The sequence below is a fragment of the Coffea arabica genome, chromosome 8e, assembly GCF_036785885.1.
Source record: "Coffea arabica cultivar ET-39 chromosome 8e, Coffea Arabica ET-39 HiFi, whole genome shotgun sequence".
Lineage (NCBI taxonomy): Eukaryota > Viridiplantae > Streptophyta > Magnoliopsida > Gentianales > Rubiaceae > Coffea > Coffea arabica.
Window position 1 is genome coordinate 21,563,158 of NC_092324.1, and position 20,548 is coordinate 21,583,705.

General features: G+C 39.8%; 1 protein-coding gene across 1 annotated transcript; it reads left to right on the forward strand.

Annotated features, from left to right (window-relative positions):
* The first annotated feature begins 14,716 nt into the window (after positions 1–14,716).
* Positions 14,717–20,089, forward strand: LOC113704012 (phytochrome-interacting ankyrin-repeat protein 2-like). The gene is made up of 3 exons (XM_027225605.2): positions 14,717–15,853; positions 19,386–19,557; positions 19,649–20,089. Exons 1-3 carry the CDS (start codon positions 15,674–15,676, stop codon positions 19,864–19,866), a joined length of 570 nt encoding a protein of 189 aa, XP_027081406.1. The 5' UTR covers positions 14,717–15,673; the 3' UTR covers positions 19,867–20,089.
* The last annotated feature ends 459 nt before the right edge of the window (positions 20,090–20,548 follow it).

Genomic DNA, 20,548 nt, shown 5'->3' on the forward strand with positions numbered 1-20,548 from the left:
TTTGAAGCTTGTAAATTGAAGAAGTTTTTCTTCCTTGTCCAAGAGAGAGAATCGGCCAACAAGAGGTAAGAAAGAATGAATTTTTAGGCAATTTTTGAGATATTTAATCCATGATAAGAAAAGTCAAAAATGTCCAACAAGTGGACCAATCACATAGTGCCACTTGGCACTTCATTTAATGCCTTCCTATCACTTGGTTCCTCTCACATCAATGCCATGTCACCCTCTACTTATCTCTGAACACCCGATAAATTTCCACCAGTATCCGAAACTTAACCTTATTGGCCGAATTTTTCCGTACTTTTCGCACTAGTGGGTCCCACGTCCAAAATATATTCTTAATTTTCTAAAAACTCACCAATACTAGAAAAATCATTTAAAAACTATAATTACTCATAAAATCTACCAGAAAAATATTCCTAGGCCCGAAAATGCAGAAAACATGCAATTAAGGGGGAAATAAACCCTAGGAAAAATATTAGGGTTTTTACGGGTTCTCACACTCTCCCCCTCTTAAAAGAATTTCGTCCTCGAAATTTCTCACCAACGGAATCTATCAAATCTAAAGTACCCAACGGACTATACCTTCTCCATCCTCAGACGAGTCAGGGACCTGATGCTGCTCTAGAGAATATACCCGAGCCGGTACTTTCGCTCCGGTCTCTTCTCCTTTCGACTGTCCAGGGTTGGTCTTAGCTGGTTGCTGAGAATTAGTCTTGGTGGGTAGCGGAGTCCCTCTAGTTGGAAGACAGCAAATGTCACCTGTCTCTCTTCGGTATAGTGTAAGGCAGCGAAAATATCAATCATCTTCTCCATCCACTTCTCAGCTACATCAGGATCAGGGCCTCCAAGAAATTTGGGTGGGGAGAACTTCTGAAATCTCTCAAGGGCTCTATCCTCGCCCTCCATGTGATTACCAGGATTTCCAGGGTTGTGGTTAGGGTTTTGACCTTGTTGGTGCACCACTTGGGCTAGTAAATCAGTCATTTGCTGCATAGCCGCAGCTATTTGGACATTGGGGTCAACCCTAGGGTCAGGGTTTGGTCCAGATGAGGTTTCCCCAATACCCCTTTCAGGCGTAGGTTGCCTATTGCCACGCCCACGGCCCCGTCCACTACGAGTGCCTTCCATAAGTTTCACTCGGTCTAGGCAAGAATGCTAAACCAAAGCAGTATCAAAGCATGTAAGTAATACGCAAAACTTTCATATTAACACACATTTATACAGTGCAAACATGATCACAACATATATATACAAGTCGGTCAAAATTAAGCCACACACATATATACAGCCAGTTAAGTCAGGTACAAACATAAACGATCCACCGAGGAATGGCCTTTCTAGTTCAACAAATCCTTTCTAACCTAGGCCCTCACATCTTTCGTATCCGGGCGCAAGAATCCCATCTAAGATAATTCACAACTCGAGCCGGCCGGTCCCAAGAGTAAACCATCTTTATTAAGGATTCCTACCCGACATACATACCTAGCTTCCTCGAGTCCCATGATAATGATTCGTACACTTATCACATGCCCGGTTCATAACTTACGCTCAAACGAGCACTTAGACATATTCATGAAATTAGGACCACAACACCACTTGGCCCAGTCTCACTCCGCGCAGAGACCACGCGAAGTGGCTCTGATACCACCTGTGACAGCCCCACCTTCCCCTAAGGCGAACCAAAGAGGTTAGCGGACTGCCTGCCCAGCTCTCGCCAGGACTAACGGTGCAGTATAGAGCGATCTACCACGTTCCGGAACTTATAACGCGCGCAAATAAGGCAAAAGGGCAAAATAACCCAAAATAAAAGAAATGAAATCCGGAGTCGGCCATGAATAGTAACCGACCCGTCAGAACCCAACCGAAATAGCTAACAAACATTCACATCTGAACTTTAGCAATTACAATCCAAAATGACATACAAAAGTTTTCAAAAGTTTATACATATACACGGTTTGCCAAATCAGAAGAGAAAACGCCCCAAAAGTACACTTAGGGTTTTAAGCCATGAGCTATACAAAAGATATGTTCGACTAGCTCAGTTTGGCAGCCATTTGTCAAATCCAGACCAAAAGTGATTATTTTCCTGTAAGGAAAACAAAAGGGACAGAAAGGGGTGAGCTTGCGCTCAATGAGGTACCAAACATATAGCAGAAAAATCATGGCATTCCACATTTTACAAATCAGATACACATGCCAGATGTAAAGCAAAGGAACCAATGATTCAAATCAGAAGGATACGGGTGGCTCTCAGGAGCCAAATTTCCAGCGCAGTACTTGATCCAAACCGGTTGACTCTCCGTCAACGTATATAGAACCAAACGTCCGTAGACCCCTCTTTACACCGAATTCCGTCCACCAAACACCCCTTTACCGGGCCCGCTCACCGTAACCGAACAGAAATGGTAATACTCGAGTATACCCGGAATCAAGGGTCTCAATACCCAAAATCCCCGAACAGACTACCGTGGTTCGTTATCTAATCGTCCAGGCCCTTGCCGGCCCGACTCGAATAACTTAGCCACAGGATTGAGCTCATAGGTCATAGAAATCCGAACAGATGCAGACACAGATAACAGATTCAAATTTTGCATAGTAAATTGGCATATGAACAGACTAGAGAACGAGTGTGATAAAGTACACCCTCGTCTCGAACAAATAAACAGATTGCAGAGCAGAAATCAAGTTAAACAGCAATGGAGGGGAGTGGTACACTCACCGATTCAACTTCAAAAAGTTTCACTTCAGATTGGCCTTAATCGCCAAGAAACCCTAAAATAATCAAAATAAACCAATTGAAGGTTTTACTTCCAGAATCGAGTAAACAGAATGCACATGTGAGGCTCGACTACTAGTCGTATACCTCGCCAAATAATTACTAATGCAAGGGTGCAAAACATGATTTTCTTGGAAACGAAAAGGTAGCATGAAGACTTAGGCGCAAACAACCCAAAAGCCTTTCATTTCCACCAAAAGGCAAATTCAATTTAAAGAAACCAAACGGCCTAGAAAATCGGGCAGCACCTCCCCTATAATTCTTACTTTTCCAGCCATTAAGGCTTCATTATTTCCTCAAATCAGTCCCAACATTTCACACAAAAGTCATCTCATTGCCCAAAAGCCGCTCACTAGGCTCAAAGTAATACAAGTACAAAAATTAGCTAGGAAATGACCGGAATAAGAGTGAGCCCTAAACATGCAAACAAGAACATGGAGACTCGATAACGAGTCATAAAGCCATACCAATCTTAACCCTAATAGGGTTTCATATGCATAGACAAGCATAATAGCAAACCAGAAATTCAAGACATGGAACTCATTTGTCCCAACACAAAAACAGTTTTTGGCCTCCAAAAGCGGTAATGGCACAAAATGCACTACGCTTATCGGATGAGGGCGTAAGACCCACCATCTCGAAGCTAAAAGACAGGGCTACAACAATGTAGAAGGCCACTCAGTCCAGATCCTAGCACAACTAGGCCAAAAATGCCAAATACTATACCAGAATTACCAAAACAGGTTTGCAAAACACACAAAACTGTAATGAACACAACTTAGTCCATACAGGTCCAAATGCCGAAATTCCAAAGGCATAGGTTAGCTAAGACACCCAGCTACATTTCATCAGAAGACACCAACTTCAAAATCCAAACCAATTCCAGGCAAAACAGGCAATTACTATCGCAGTTCGGACATTCTGTGCACCAAAAACAGCAACAGTAAAAACGGCATAACTCACTCTACACGAGTCCAATTGCCCTGAAATTTTGCAGGCACACTAAACTCATCAATACCTACAACTTTCATGTTTTGAGCAAAGTCCAATTCGGCCTCTAGCTATGACCTAAAATTTCGGACAGAATAGGGGTTCAAGAACCCTAACTTTTCACATTTCATTCCAAATCCACAATTGATTGCATTTAACAACAATTCACACCTACTAGAGCTAAAGCCCCTTATTACCAAGCATCATACTAGTCCACAACATCAAAATCATATGAAACCAGAAAATTCCTCATAAAATGGAAAACTTCACCAAATCAAGCCAAACCAAGAAATAAATCATATAATCCATCACTTTAGCCACTTCTAAGCCAAACATAAGCATCATTAGATGTAGTAGGGTGTTCAAGCATCACTTACCAAGAAATTAAGAGAGATAGAGAGGTTGGCCACCTTAGAGCTTCAAAACAACTTCACCAAGTCACTTACTAGCACCTAATGGAGTGATTTTATGGAGCAAATCTAAGTTTAATTGGTTGGAATGGAAGATTGAGATAGTTTGAAGCTTGTAAATTGAAGAAGTTTTTCTTCCTTGTCCAAGAGAGAGAATCGGCCAACAAGAGGTAAGAAAGAATGAATTTTTAGGCAATTTTTGAGATATTTAATCCATGATAAGAAAAGTCAAAAATGTCCAACAAGTGGACCAATCACATAGTGCCACTTGGCACTTCATTTAATGCCTTCCTATCACTTGGTTCCTCTCACATCAATGCCATGTCACCCTCTACTTATCTCTGAACACCCGATAAATTTCCACCAGTATCCGAAACTTAACCTTATTGGCCGAATTTTTCCGTACTTTTCGCACTAGTGGGTCCCACGTCCAAAATATATTCTTAATTTTCTAAAAACTCACCAATACTAGAAAAATCATTTAAAAACTATAATTACTCATAAAATCTACCAGAAAAATATTCCTAGGCCCGAAAATGCAGAAAACATGCAATTAAGGGGGAAATAAACCCTAGGAAAAATATTAGGGTTTTTACGGGTTCTCACACTCTCCCCCTCTTAAAAGAATTTCGTCCTCGAAATTTCTCACCAACGGAATCTATCAAATCTAAAGTACCCAACGGACTATACCTTCTCCATCCTCAGACGAGTCAGGGACCTGATGCTGCTCTAGAGAATATACCCGAGCCGGTACTTTCGCTCCGGTCTCTTCTCCTTTCGACTGTCCAGGGTTGGTCTTAGCTGGTTGCTGAGAATTAGTCTTGGTGGGTAGCGGAGTCCCTCTAGTTGGAAGACAGCAAATGTCACCTGTCTCTCTTCGGTATAGTGTAAGGCAGCGAAAATATCAATCATCTTCTCCATCCACTTCTCAGCTACATCAGGATCAGGGCCTCCAAGAAATTTGGGTGGGGAGAACTTCTGAAATCTCTCAAGGGCTCTATCCTCGCCCTCCATGTGATTACCAGGATTTCCAGGGTTGTGGTTAGGGTTTTGACCTTGTTGGTGCACCACTTGGGCTAGTAAATCAGTCATTTGCTGCATAGCCGCAGCTATTTGGACATTGGGGTCAACCCTAGGGTCAGGGTTTGGTCCAGATGAGGTTTCCCCAATACCCCTTTCAGGCGTAGGTTGCCTATTGCCACGCCCACGGCCCCGTCCACTACGAGTGCCTTCCATAAGTTTCACTCGGTCTAGGCAAGAATGCTAAACCAAAGCAGTATCAAAGCATGTAAGTAATACGCAAAACTTTCATATTAACACACATTTATACAGTGCAAACATGATCACAACATATATATACAAGTCGGTCAAAATTAAGCCACACACATATATACAGCCAGTTAAGTCAGGTACAAACATAAACGATCCACCGAGGAATGGCCTTTCTAGTTCAACAAATCCTTTCTAACCTAGGCCCTCACATCTTTCGTATCCGGGCGCAAGAATCCCATCTAAGATAATTCACAACTCGAGCCGGCCGGTCCCAAGAGTAAACCATCTTTATTAAGGATTCCTACCCGACATACATACCTAGCTTCCTCGAGTCCCATGATAATGATTCGTACACTTATCACATGCCCGGTTCATAACTTACGCTCAAACGAGCACTTAGACATATTCATGAAATTAGGACCACAACACCACTTGGCCCAGTCTCACTCCGCGCAGAGACCACGCGAAGTGGCTCTGATACCACCTGTGACAGCCCCACCTTCCCCTAAGGCGAACCAAAGAGGTTAGCGGACTGCCTGCCCAGCTCTCGCCAGGACTAACGGTGCAGTATAGAGCGATCTACCACGTTCCGGAACTTATAACGCGCGCAAATAAGGCAAAAGGGCAAAATAACCCAAAATAAAAGAAATGAAATCCGGAGTCGGCCATGAATAGTAACCGACCCGTCAGAACCCAACCGAAATAGCTAACAAACATTCACATCTGAACTTTAGCAATTACAATCCAAAATGACATACAAAAGTTTTCAAAAGTTTATACATATACACGGTTTGCCAAATCAGAAGAGAAAACGCCCCAAAAGTACACTTAGGGTTTTAAGCCATGAGCTATACAAAAGATATGTTCGACTAGCTCAGTTTGGCAGCCATTTGTCAAATCCAGACCAAAAGTGATTATTTTCCTGTAAGGAAAACAAAAGGGACAGAAAGGGGTGAGCTTGCGCTCAATGAGGTACCAAACATATAGCAGAAAAATCATGGCATTCCACATTTTACAAATCAGATACACATGCCAGATGTAAAGCAAAGGAACCAATGATTCAAATCAGAAGGATACGGGTGGCTCTCAGGAGCCAAATTTCCAGCGCAGTACTTGATCCAAACCGGTTGACTCTCCGTCAACGTATATAGAACCAAACGTCCGTAGACCCCTCTTTACACCGAATTCCGTCCACCAAACACCCCTTTACCGGGCCCGCTCACCGTAACCGAACAGAAATGGTAATACTCGAGTATACCCGGAATCAAGGGTCTCAATACCCAAAATCCCCGAACAGACTACCGTGGTTCGTTATCTAATCGTCCAGGCCCTTGCCGGCCCGACTCGAATAACTTAGCCACAGGATTGAGCTCATAGGTCATAGAAATCCGAACAGATGCAGACACAGATAACAGATTCAAATTTTGCATAGTAAATTGGCATATGAACAGACTAGAGAACGAGTGTGATAAAGTACACCCTCGTCTCGAACAAATAAACAGATTGCAGAGCAGAAATCAAGTTAAACAGCAATGGAGGGGAGTGGTACACTCACCGATTCAACTTCAAAAAGTTTCACTTCAGATTGGCCTTAATCGCCAAGAAACCCTAAAATAATCAAAATAAACCAATTGAAGGTTTTACTTCCAGAATCGAGTAAACAGAATGCACATGTGAGGCTCGACTACTAGTCGTATACCTCGCCAAATAATTACTAATGCAAGGGTGCAAAACATGATTTTCTTGGAAACGAAAAGGTAGCATGAAGACTTAGGCGCAAACAACCCAAAAGCCTTTCATTTCCACCAAAAGGCAAATTCAATTTAAAGAAACCAAACGGCCTAGAAAATCGGGCAGCACCTCCCCTATAATTCTTACTTTTCCAGCCATTAAGGCTTCATTATTTCCTCAAATCAGTCCCAACATTTCACACAAAAGTCATCTCATTGCCCAAAAGCCGCTCACTAGGCTCAAAGTAATACAAGTACAAAAATTAGCTAGGAAATGACCGGAATAAGAGTGAGCCCTAAACATGCAAACAAGAACATGGAGACTCGATAACGAGTCATAAAGCCATACCAATCTTAACCCTAATAGGGTTTCATATGCATAGACAAGCATAATAGCAAACCAGAAATTCAAGACATGGAACTCATTTGTCCCAACACAAAAACAGTTTTTGGCCTCCAAAAGCGGTAATGGCACAAAATGCACTACGCTTATCGGATGAGGGCGTAAGACCCACCATCTCGAAGCTAAAAGACAGGGCTACAACAATGTAGAAGGCCACTCAGTCCAGATCCTAGCACAACTAGGCCAAAAATGCCAAATACTATACCAGAATTACCAAAACAGGTTTGCAAAACACACAAAACTGTAATGAACACAACTTAGTCCATACAGGTCCAAATGCCGAAATTCCAAAGGCATAGGTTAGCTAAGACACCCAGCTACATTTCATCAGAAGACACCAACTTCAAAATCCAAACCAATTCCAGGCAAAACAGGCAATTACTATCGCAGTTCGGACATTCTGTGCACCAAAAACAGCAACAGTAAAAACGGCATAACTCACTCTACACGAGTCCAATTGCCCTGAAATTTTGCAGGCACACTAAACTCATCAATACCTACAACTTTCATGTTTTGAGCAAAGTCCAATTCGGCCTCTAGCTATGACCTAAAATTTCGGACAGAATAGGGGTTCAAGAACCCTAACTTTTCACATTTCATTCCAAATCCACAATTGATTGCATTTAACAACAATTCACACCTACTAGAGCTAAAGCCCCTTATTACCAAGCATCATACTAGTCCACAACATCAAAATCATATGAAACCAGAAAATTCCTCATAAAATGGAAAACTTCACCAAATCAAGCCAAACCAAGAAATAAATCATATAATCCATCACTTTAGCCACTTCTAAGCCAAACATAAGCATCATTAGATGTAGTAGGGTGTTCAAGCATCACTTACCAAGAAATTAAGAGAGATAGAGAGGTTGGCCACCTTAGAGCTTCAAAACAACTTCACCAAGTCACTTACTAGCACCTAATGGAGTGATTTTATGGAGCAAATCTAAGTTTAATTGGTTGGAATGGAAGATTGAGATAGTTTGAAGCTTGTAAATTGAAGAAGTTTTTCTTCCTTGTCCAAGAGAGAGAATCGGCCAACAAGAGGTAAGAAAGAATGAATTTTTAGGCAATTTTTGAGATATTTAATCCATGATAAGAAAAGTCAAAAATGTCCAACAAGTGGACCAATCACATAGTGCCACTTGGCACTTCATTTAATGCCTTCCTATCACTTGGTTCCTCTCACATCAATGCCATGTCACCCTCTACTTATCTCTGAACACCCGATAAATTTCCACCAGTATCCGAAACTTAACCTTATTGGCCGAATTTTTCCGTACTTTTCGCACTAGTGGGTCCCACGTCCAAAATATATTCTTAATTTTCTAAAAACTCACCAATACTAGAAAAATCATTTAAAAACTATAATTACTCATAAAATCTACCAGAAAAATATTCCTAGGCCCGAAAATGCAGAAAACATGCAATTAAGGGGGAAATAAACCCTAGGAAAAATATTAGGGTTTTTACGGGTTCTCACACTCTCCCCCTCTTAAAAGAATTTCGTCCTCGAAATTTCTCACCAACGGAATCTATCAAATCTAAAGTACCCAACGGACTATACCTTCTCCATCCTCAGACGAGTCAGGGACCTGATGCTGCTCTAGAGAATATACCCGAGCCGGTACTTTCGCTCCGGTCTCTTCTCCTTTCGACTGTCCAGGGTTGGTCTTAGCTGGTTGCTGAGAATTAGTCTTGGTGGGTAGCGGAGTCCCTCTAGTTGGAAGACAGCAAATGTCACCTGTCTCTCTTCGGTATAGTGTAAGGCAGCGAAAATATCAATCATCTTCTCCATCCACTTCTCAGCTACATCAGGATCAGGGCCTCCAAGAAATTTGGGTGGGGAGAACTTCTGAAATCTCTCAAGGGCTCTATCCTCGCCCTCCATGTGATTACCAGGATTTCCAGGGTTGTGGTTAGGGTTTTGACCTTGTTGGTGCACCACTTGGGCTAGTAAATCAGTCATTTGCTGCATAGCCGCAGCTATTTGGACATTGGGGTCAACCCTAGGGTCAGGGTTTGGTCCAGATGAGGTTTCCCCAATACCCCTTTCAGGCGTAGGTTGCCTATTGCCACGCCCACGGCCCCGTCCACTACGAGTGCCTTCCATAAGTTTCACTCGGTCTAGGCAAGAATGCTAAACCAAAGCAGTATCAAAGCATGTAAGTAATACGCAAAACTTTCATATTAACACACATTTATACAGTGCAAACATGATCACAACATATATATACAAGTCGGTCAAAATTAAGCCACACACATATATACAGCCAGTTAAGTCAGGTACAAACATAAACGATCCACCGAGGAATGGCCTTTCTAGTTCAACAAATCCTTTCTAACCTAGGCCCTCACATCTTTCGTATCCGGGCGCAAGAATCCCATCTAAGATAATTCACAACTCGAGCCGGCCGGTCCCAAGAGTAAACCATCTTTATTAAGGATTCCTACCCGACATACATACCTAGCTTCCTCGAGTCCCATGATAATGATTCGTACACTTATCACATGCCCGGTTCATAACTTACGCTCAAACGAGCACTTAGACATATTCATGAAATTAGGACCACAACACCACTTGGCCCAGTCTCACTCCGCGCAGAGACCACGCGAAGTGGCTCTGATACCACCTGTGACAGCCCCACCTTCCCCTAAGGCGAACCAAAGAGGTTAGCGGACTGCCTGCCCAGCTCTCGCCAGGACTAACGGTGCAGTATAGAGCGATCTACCACGTTCCGGAACTTATAACGCGCGCAAATAAGGCAAAAGGGCAAAATAACCCAAAATAAAAGAAATGAAATCCGGAGTCGGCCATGAATAGTAACCGACCCGTCAGAACCCAACCGAAATAGCTAACAAACATTCACATCTGAACTTTAGCAATTACAATCCAAAATGACATACAAAAGTTTTCAAAAGTTTATACATATACACGGTTTGCCAAATCAGAAGAGAAAACGCCCCAAAAGTACACTTAGGGTTTTAAGCCATGAGCTATACAAAAGATATGTTCGACTAGCTCAGTTTGGCAGCCATTTGTCAAATCCAGACCAAAAGTGATTATTTTCCTGTAAGGAAAACAAAAGGGACAGAAAGGGGTGAGCTTGCGCTCAATGAGGTACCAAACATATAGCAGAAAAATCATGGCATTCCACATTTTACAAATCAGATACACATGCCAGATGTAAAGCAAAGGAACCAATGATTCAAATCAGAAGGATACGGGTGGCTCTCAGGAGCCAAATTTCCAGCGCAGTACTTGATCCAAACCGGTTGACTCTCCGTCAACGTATATAGAACCAAACGTCCGTAGACCCCTCTTTACACCGAATTCCGTCCACCAAACACCCCTTTACCGGGCCCGCTCACCGTAACCGAACAGAAATGGTAATACTCGAGTATACCCGGAATCAAGGGTCTCAATACCCAAAATCCCCGAACAGACTACCGTGGTTCGTTATCTAATCGTCCAGGCCCTTGCCGGCCCGACTCGAATAACTTAGCCACAGGATTGAGCTCATAGGTCATAGAAATCCGAACAGATGCAGACACAGATAACAGATTCAAATTTTGCATAGTAAATTGGCATATGAACAGACTAGAGAACGAGTGTGATAAAGTACACCCTCGTCTCGAACAAATAAACAGATTGCAGAGCAGAAATCAAGTTAAACAGCAATGGAGGGGAGTGGTACACTCACCGATTCAACTTCAAAAAGTTTCACTTCAGATTGGCCTTAATCGCCAAGAAACCCTAAAATAATCAAAATAAACCAATTGAAGGTTTTACTTCCAGAATCGAGTAAACAGAATGCACATGTGAGGCTCGACTACTAGTCGTATACCTCGCCAAATAATTACTAATGCAAGGGTGCAAAACATGATTTTCTTGGAAACGAAAAGGTAGCATGAAGACTTAGGCGCAAACAACCCAAAAGCCTTTCATTTCCACCAAAAGGCAAATTCAATTTAAAGAAACCAAACGGCCTAGAAAATCGGGCAGCACCTCCCCTATAATTCTTACTTTTCCAGCCATTAAGGCTTCATTATTTCCTCAAATCAGTCCCAACATTTCACACAAAAGTCATCTCATTGCCCAAAAGCCGCTCACTAGGCTCAAAGTAATACAAGTACAAAAATTAGCTAGGAAATGACCGGAATAAGAGTGAGCCCTAAACATGCAAACAAGAACATGGAGACTCGATAACGAGTCATAAAGCCATACCAATCTTAACCCTAATAGGGTTTCATATGCATAGACAAGCATAATAGCAAACCAGAAATTCAAGACATGGAACTCATTTGTCCCAACACAAAAACAGTTTTTGGCCTCCAAAAGCGGTAATGGCACAAAATGCACTACGCTTATCGGATGAGGGCGTAAGACCCACCATCTCGAAGCTAAAAGACAGGGCTACAACAATGTAGAAGGCCACTCAGTCCAGATCCTAGCACAACTAGGCCAAAAATGCCAAATACTATACCAGAATTACCAAAACAGGTTTGCAAAACACACAAAACTGTAATGAACACAACTTAGTCCATACAGGTCCAAATGCCGAAATTCCAAAGGCATAGGTTAGCTAAGACACCCAGCTACATTTCATCAGAAGACACCAACTTCAAAATCCAAACCAATTCCAGGCAAAACAGGCAATTACTATCGCAGTTCGGACATTCTGTGCACCAAAAACAGCAACAGTAAAAACGGCATAACTCACTCTACACGAGTCCAATTGCCCTGAAATTTTGCAGGCACACTAAACTCATCAATACCTACAACTTTCATGTTTTGAGCAAAGTCCAATTCGGCCTCTAGCTATGACCTAAAATTTCGGACAGAATAGGGGTTCAAGAACCCTAACTTTTCACATTTCATTCCAAATCCACAATTGATTGCATTTAACAACAATTCACACCTACTAGAGCTAAAGCCCCTTATTACCAAGCATCATACTAGTCCACAACATCAAAATCATATGAAACCAGAAAATTCCTCATAAAATGGAAAACTTCACCAAATCAAGCCAAACCAAGAAATAAATCATATAATCCATCACTTTAGCCACTTCTAAGCCAAACATAAGCATCATTAGATGTAGTAGGGTGTTCAAGCATCACTTACCAAGAAATTAAGAGAGATAGAGAGGTTGGCCACCTTAGAGCTTCAAAACAACTTCACCAAGTCACTTACTAGCACCTAATGGAGTGATTTTATGGAGCAAATCTAAGTTTAATTGGTTGGAATGGAAGATTGAGATAGTTTGAAGCTTGTAAATTGAAGAAGTTTTTCTTCCTTGTCCAAGAGAGAGAATCGGCCAACAAGAGGTAAGAAAGAATGAATTTTTAGGCAATTTTTGAGATATTTAATCCATGATAAGAAAAGTCAAAAATGTCCAACAAGTGGACCAATCACATAGTGCCACTTGGCACTTCATTTAATGCCTTCCTATCACTTGGTTCCTCTCACATCAATGCCATGTCACCCTCTACTTATCTCTGAACACCCGATAAATTTCCACCAGTATCCGAAACTTAACCTTATTGGCCGAATTTTTCCGTACTTTTCGCACTAGTGGGTCCCACGTCCAAAATATATTCTTAATTTTCTAAAAACTCACCAATACTAGAAAAATCATTTAAAAACTATAATTACTCATAAAATCTACCAGAAAAATATTCCTAGGCCCGAAAATGCAGAAAACATGCAATTAAGGGGGAAATAAACCCTAGGAAAAATATTAGGGTTTTTACGGGTTCTCACATGTTATCTTTACATAAAACTAAATGCAAGATACTTTTACAAACACTTGTAACCCCGAGTGTATCATGGCAGAATTTAGCTGCACCCTTAAGTCCAAACCAATCTTTACAATGAACTAAAAAATGTTTGGGAACTTAATGATGTTATGGTTACAGATGTGATTAATTTACTGTGCCTTCAAGCTGTGGTAAACGTTACTCTACTACTATATCCATTTGGACCTCTGGTATGGTGGGTTCGTCTATCGACCAATAACATCCATCTCAACAATGGGATGGTTATACCAGCCTCTTCTCTAACCATTGAGCTTGACTCGGCGGCCACCGAGAAGGGACTTAATTCCCTCATTGGGCTGTATGTGAGGGTTCAAATCCCACCTGTAGCGAAAAATCCAAGAGTGATGCCAAAGTACCCTTTTGATCTAGTCAGGTCTGTATGCCTGCTAACCCCTAACACAAAGCCTCTTTATACGCCCCCTCCCTTATAGACTATAATATAATAGGTTATACAATTATTATTGTTGCCAATATATATATATATATATATATACCAGCCACAATTTTGCCGTGGTTAATATCGGGGTTGTCACACATAACCTTGAATCCTAGGTTGAGCTGTGGATGTCCAAACCTGAGAGATTCATAACATCAGCTAATGGTAAATCTTCTTTAGTAGAGGGGGCCAAATATTGAATGAAAGTAGTTCCTTGTCTATTCATACTCTTTTCTAAACTTCTTGGAAAAATTTGGATTGCCTAAAAGCTTATGAAAAAAGTCAGAAATTCAACAAACAAAAACTACTAAAAAAACTACATATGCTAATAACTTATTGTAAAATCACAAGTTAAACTATAATGAAAGAAAAGGAAAAGCAAAGCTGTTTTGAAAACTATAAAGGCTTACAACAAATAATGAAAAAATGGTACTTCCCTTGCTTTTTTGACACCTAATTAACCATGATAGGCGTAATTTGATAAAAGACAAACTCAATGCTTTATAGCTTTTTAGGGCCAAGTTCAAAAAGTCCCAATTCTTCACAACCCTATATATTGGCAAAAAACTAAAATTAATAAAAGCTCACAAAAAATAACAAAAAAAAAAATTACTGCTCTCTTGCTTGTTCAGCAACAAATCAATCATGATAAGTGTAATTTGGTAAATAAAAAATTCATTGCTTTATAGCTTTTCGAGGTCAATTTCATAAAAAATCAAATATTTAAAACCCAAAACATTTCCCCAAACCCCAAATTGTATACATTTAATTGCAATTCTTCTACATTAGAACCTTTACCTCAACTTTAGCAATTTAATACACAAGCTAATGTTTAATTCTTCCTCCTCTGATAAAATGATGCTACCAAAAACCTGAAGATTCCAAATATTTTTCCCCAAAATCCTCTTTTCTCAATCTAGGGTTTGTTTTGTCTCTCCATCGAAGTCACACAATCCACAAACGCACACATCGAATCAATTGATTCTTGAATTGTTCATAGCACCTATGCAACCGCCAAATTCTCTTCTTCCAATCGAACTTGGGTTTCTATAATCTTTAACTAGGGATTTAGGATTTTCCCATCACTGGTTTCTATTTTTTTTCGTTTCTGGGATATTAATTTGTTAAATTTAAGCTAAAAAAATTGTCATATTAAAGGTTCTACTATGGTAATCTCTCTTCTATTTCGAATTTCATCAGCTTCTTCGGTATCACTGGTGATTATGAATCTTAGAGCTTTTGGCCCCGGTTTGAATCCCTTTGCCCCTTACAATTTGGCCAACCATTCCTCTCGCTAAACATCCCTCTTTTTTTTTATTGGTTTTCTTGATTTTTGTCTCTCTCGCAAATCAGGTAACAGAAGTTGTCAAAAGAAGCTGGAAAAGATTTGGAAAAGAAGATTTTTCAAATATCTTGTGTTTTAGGGATTATATCTGCTGAAGTATTTGGTGGGTTTTTGTTAAAACCCCAAGATAAGATCAAATCTTTGCCTGGAAATTGTTTGTGCGTTTGGTTGATTTCCGTGAGTCATGTGATTGAGGTATTTCTTTGAATTTTAAAATTTCTGGGCTTGTGTTTAGCTTGGAAAATAGAAGCTTCCCTCCTGTCTAGAAACTTTTAGGTTCTATCCCTGAATTTGAGGGTTTTTGGGCTTAGTTTTTCTCTTTGCTATTGAATCCGGCAAGAAGAAGAAGAAAACTTTGATCTTCGTGATTGTCCTAGATTTGCTTGTTTGGTGGTGACGAACGTCTGATTTGGAGAAAGAGTGTTGAATTTGGGTCGTGGTAGTGTTGGTGGTAAAATTTGTAGGATTTAGTGGAATACTTGTATGTATAGTGGTATTCCAATTGAAAACTGTTTTGTAGAGGAAACGGCAAAGGAAGTAATGCCACAGGAGCAGGAGGGTTCGATCAGGCGGAGGAGACATTTGGATAGGTCTGCAGGGGATACAGATGATCGAGGTTGGACTCCGCTTCATATTTGTGCAAGGAAAGGCGATCTCAAGGAGGTATGCTTTCAAGTATCCGACAACCTAGCTTGAGTTTAATGGCTCTTCTTTGTGACAATTTTGAGCTATTTTTCACTGTTTGCTTGATTTCTTTGCTAATTTGTTATGCAACCATTTATGTAAACGGATCTTGTACACAGTTGGCTCCAGGTAGGTGTTGAGCTATATTTCACTAAAATTGAAGAGAGACACTTTATTTTGGTTTCATGTGTTAGTTAATTTGAGTATTGATTTTCTTGTCAATAGAAAGTGTGACTAATTAGTGCATGTGTTGCTGTTTAGCTGACAGTCTTATTTACATAAGAGCAGAACCGTCTGTTCTTTTTTTATGAAAATTAGAATTGGTTTGGAGAATTCTTCATAATTGAAGAAGGAATTCTTCATTAGAGCACAACTGTTTGTTCTTCATAATTGGTTTTGGGTTTGGTCACAATACTTTTATTTTGACCTTGGGAACCTTTTTGTGTCACATTTTAGAACTTCCATCTAATTTCAATTGCCGATAATGCTTCCCCTACCGGACTTAGGGTGCTTTCACAGTTTTTAGACTCTACAGGAGGGTCTACAGAAAGGCCTCCCAACTTTACGGCAGTAATGAACCCAAAGCCTGTCAACTTTGCGGCAGAAATGGATTGTAGTGTTCCTATGATCCCTTCTGCAGTACAAAAGTGAAGTCTATTTGTTTTGTTTGGTCCCAAAAACATTTTTTTTTAGTGACAGCAGATAATATTTGGAGTTGAACACATGGGCTGCATACAATTTACTCCTTGGATAAATATATGAGGAAGTCTCACTTGATGGATGCAGGGAAGTTTAGGTGACTTAATTGGTTAGTTTTGTAGGTGAACTGCTTTAGTAAAATCTAGCTTCTTTTTGCGTTGCCATTTTTGTGTAGTATGTTTGAAGGCTTATTTCCAAGCATAGAATTGACAGAAAACACTGGGCTTGTGATTCTGCAGAGGCTTCTTAAGCTCTCCAAGAAACAAGCCAGCACTATTATTTCTCCAAACTTGTTAAAACGGGTAGAAACAGATGTTCAAATTCTTCTCCTAACCACCAGCGTTGAATCTTAAAAACAGTGTTCCTTTTTTTTTGGTAAAGTTCCGTAGTGTTGTCCTAGGTGTAGCATAGCCAGGAAGTTGTTTTGAAGTTAAGGTTGAGAAGTAGTGCACAACTAGCAAGTTGTTTTTCATCCCTTTGAATGATCATGCACCTCATTGAACTTGACAACTTTTGTTCTTTGCAAGCAAGCAAGAAACAAGATTTTCCAGTTTAAGGCCAATCCAGTGTTGCGCAAAATGTTAACTCATTGCACGAATCTTTTCTGTTTAGTTAGAAAGAAACATACATTCTATCAGTGTGGTGCGTAAAATAGTTGAGAGCTACAAATTTGTGAAGTCTTGATTCTAAGACCTTTTTAGAGATTTGGCTGCATTTTTTAGGTGACAAATATCTTCAGTATTGTAAATCTAAGTTATCTTGCAGAGATGCCCTTAAGAGACATGAATTTCAGCTAAGGTTAATGTTCAGATTTGGCTGCATTTTTTTGTTGACAAATATCTTCAGTATTGTAAATCTAAGTTATCTTGCAGCGATGCCCTTAAGAGACATGAATTTCAGCTAAGGTTAATGTTCAAATTACACAAAATGCCCTTGACTGGGAATGGGGATCTTTATGGAAAAGGAATGGAGGTTGATTATAAGAAGATAAATAACCTTAAAGATGAGAAGGTTTCAGTTTTCAGTTTACATTTGATGCCGTATGTTGCCTGTCTCCTTTCAAATGTCCTCCTACATAGTCCCATCTATATTTTAATAACTGTGATCGCGGACAATGCAATTTATGTTAGTAAGATATTTTGTATTCTGTTTTTGATGATAAATATGTACTTTAACTGAGTCTGAAGTTGTTTAAGAATCGTAGATCCTCTGTGTGGAAGTTTCATGAATTGGAAAAGAAATTTCATATAAATTAAACACCCAGATTTATTTAACCTATATACTATCTAGTTCGATCATTATATAGTCTCATCATGATTTCATTTGTAGCTTCTTTTTTTTTTTAGTTAAAAACAAAAAAGCCCCTTGTGGTATGCCTAATACACAGAAAATCCCCTCATGGTTTCAAAACATATAAAACGATACCTCATGTTTTGAACTAAATTGTTAACTAACATAATTCGTTGAACTTAACGGAAAATTTAACAGAATCTGGTAAAGTTAACGGTAAACTTAACGGAATCTGGTAAGTTTAACAGCTGAGACCGTCATTTTTGTTAAATTTAACGAATTCTGTTAGTTTACAATTTAGTTCAAAATATGAGGTGTCGTTTTGCATGTTTTGAAACCACAGGGGATTTTTCTATGTATTAGATATACCACAGGAGGTTTCTTCGTTTTTAACCCTTTTTTTTTAATATTATTTCCCTTCTTGTGCTTTCTTTTTCCCCCTATCATGATAATTCTTCAGCTGCATCTTCTACTCTCTAACTGTAGTCAGCATGATAACCATGGAAGTGAAAAGAGGGAAAAAAAGGAAAAAACCTCTTGCCATTATCACCATTTAGTCCTATCATCTTGTGTTCTTGCCTAGTTAGAGGCCTAATATAGAGTTGAATATGCTTTATTTGTCTTTCTCTTTTTCTCCCTAAGTTTTAATTTTTAATAGGCGGCATGCTCTACAATAGAGGTTACTTGCTTCTAATTCTCTCAACAATATGATATGTTACATGCCCTTGCTTTGTTCTGCTGGAAATATATTTTCTTGGTTAAGAGTTCAGAAGCCTTACCCAGATTTCTCTAGGACCTGAAGGACATGGTTCATGTACAGGAATATAGACTGTTGGTTAAACCATAACTGTCTTTGTACTCCATTTCACAAATTTGGCAATTTGTAACATGTATTTTTTATTTTAACTGTTTGCATGATCAAGTGGATCACAGCATTTCAAGCTTCAGGAAACTATAATTTCTGACCAAAGGCTTACTGCAAATGTGGCTGTGATATTTATAGAAAGTTAATTTGTATCATAGTATACCAAACTAGGAGTTGCAAGGGTAGCTTAATGCACTAATAAGGCGCTAAGTGTTAACTGTTCCATCTGTAAGCATTACTACCCAGAAGTTAGTTGACACTTGGAGAATGTTTGATGAGTTGATAGTTCTAAATGTTAGTGTTTGTGTTTTATGATCATTTTGAAGATGTAAAATTGTTTGGCTTTGGTAACTCATATTTTCCCATGTTGTCCTATATGCCAAAGTTATCAGTTGAATCATGTTTCAGACTCACTATGTTGCTTATGAGTGAGCACATTTTGCGGCTTCCACTTTCTGATATCATCATTGGTGTTCTCATTCTTTTCTTTCTTTGTTAAAACTGGCATGTTGGTACATACTATGTTTAACCATTTTTTCATTGTCAGATTACTGGTGCAATGTTTATCATTTCTTCCATAGTTGAAATTTTAGTTGCATAACTTAGCTGTTTTTGGATCTTGTATTTTCTATAACTGAGTCATTTTTCTTCTGGAAGGTGAAACGACTTCTCAAGGAAGGAATGGATGTAAATGTGGCTGCATGGGGGCCAAAATCACATGGTGTTACCCCTCTCCATCTTGCAGCCAAGGGTGGCCATCTCAAAGTGATGGATGAATTGCTTGACCAAGGTGCTGACATTGATGCACGCACTAAGGGTGCCTGTGGCTGTAAGTATTTGTATATATGGGTTATAAGTGATTTTTTCGACACTATTTATATAGTTTAACATGTTGGAATTCTTTTTATTCCTTGGTCCAGGGACCCCACTGCACAATGCGGCTAAAGAAAGAAAGAAAAAAGCAATCAGATTCCTGGTAGAAAATGGGGCATTTTTGCCCGATGATATTAATGACACGAGGTTCAATCCGCCGCTTCACTATTGCCCTAGTCTTGAATGGGCTTACGAGGAGATGAGACGTCTCCAACAAGACAACTCCACATCTAGCGAGATAACCTCTTCCAGCTCTGAAAACTGAGCCAGAGTCGCTCTACTGCCATATATTGCAAGGCTTCGTCTATGAAATATTATCTACTACTTTTCCTAGTAAAAATGCACTGTGACTTGGAGTAAAATGCACTCTGCCATATTTTGTTCTGTGTCCTGTACTGTGTAATCCATCCTCCATACCCTGCTTTGGTGCTACATGTATGCAAGTGGTTCTTGGTGAAGATTTTTTCATGAAATGGCTTTTTAAGACTCGTGATCTCTTTATAACGGTTCTTTTATGTCCTTTGCGAAGACGTGTCAAAACTTGAATGTGATGTCCTGCATTGCTTGATGCAATGTCTCCGATAGTGGCCCATTGCGGTTAGCATGCGGCATCATAGGGTTTATGCAGCATCGTGGTTGTTAAACTCCCGAAGCTCAGATGCATCCAATAGTTTTCTGTAGGGGTGGACACGGGTCGAATATTCGTTTCAAACGTGATTTGGCTGATTCGATCCTAGCTTATCGGATCATTATTTTTTCAACTCGAATTTGCTCCACTTGTCTTCCTCAGGTACCCAAAAAAAAGGGACAGGTCATAGGTTACCCGCCCCTATAATTCATGTTTACTAATATCCATTTTTCAAGAACATCAAATATCATCTTCCAATTAATTACTAAACCAGAATAAGAAAACATAGAGAATAAGTGCCAAATTCAGCTTCGACATT

Excerpts from the sequence above, each read along its gene's own strand:
- LOC113704012 (XM_027225605.2), top strand. The coding sequence starts at position 15,674 with ATGTATAGTGGTATTCCAATTGAAAACTGTTTTGTAGAGGAAACGGCA. Across the intron at positions 15,854-19,385 it reads GGAAAGGCGATCTCAAGGAG|GTGAAACGACTTCTCAAGGA; the intron begins GTATGCTTTCAA and ends TTCTTCTGGAAG. Across the intron at positions 19,558-19,648 it reads CACTAAGGGTGCCTGTGGCT|GGACCCCACTGCACAATGCG; the intron begins GTAAGTATTTGT and ends TCCTTGGTCCAG.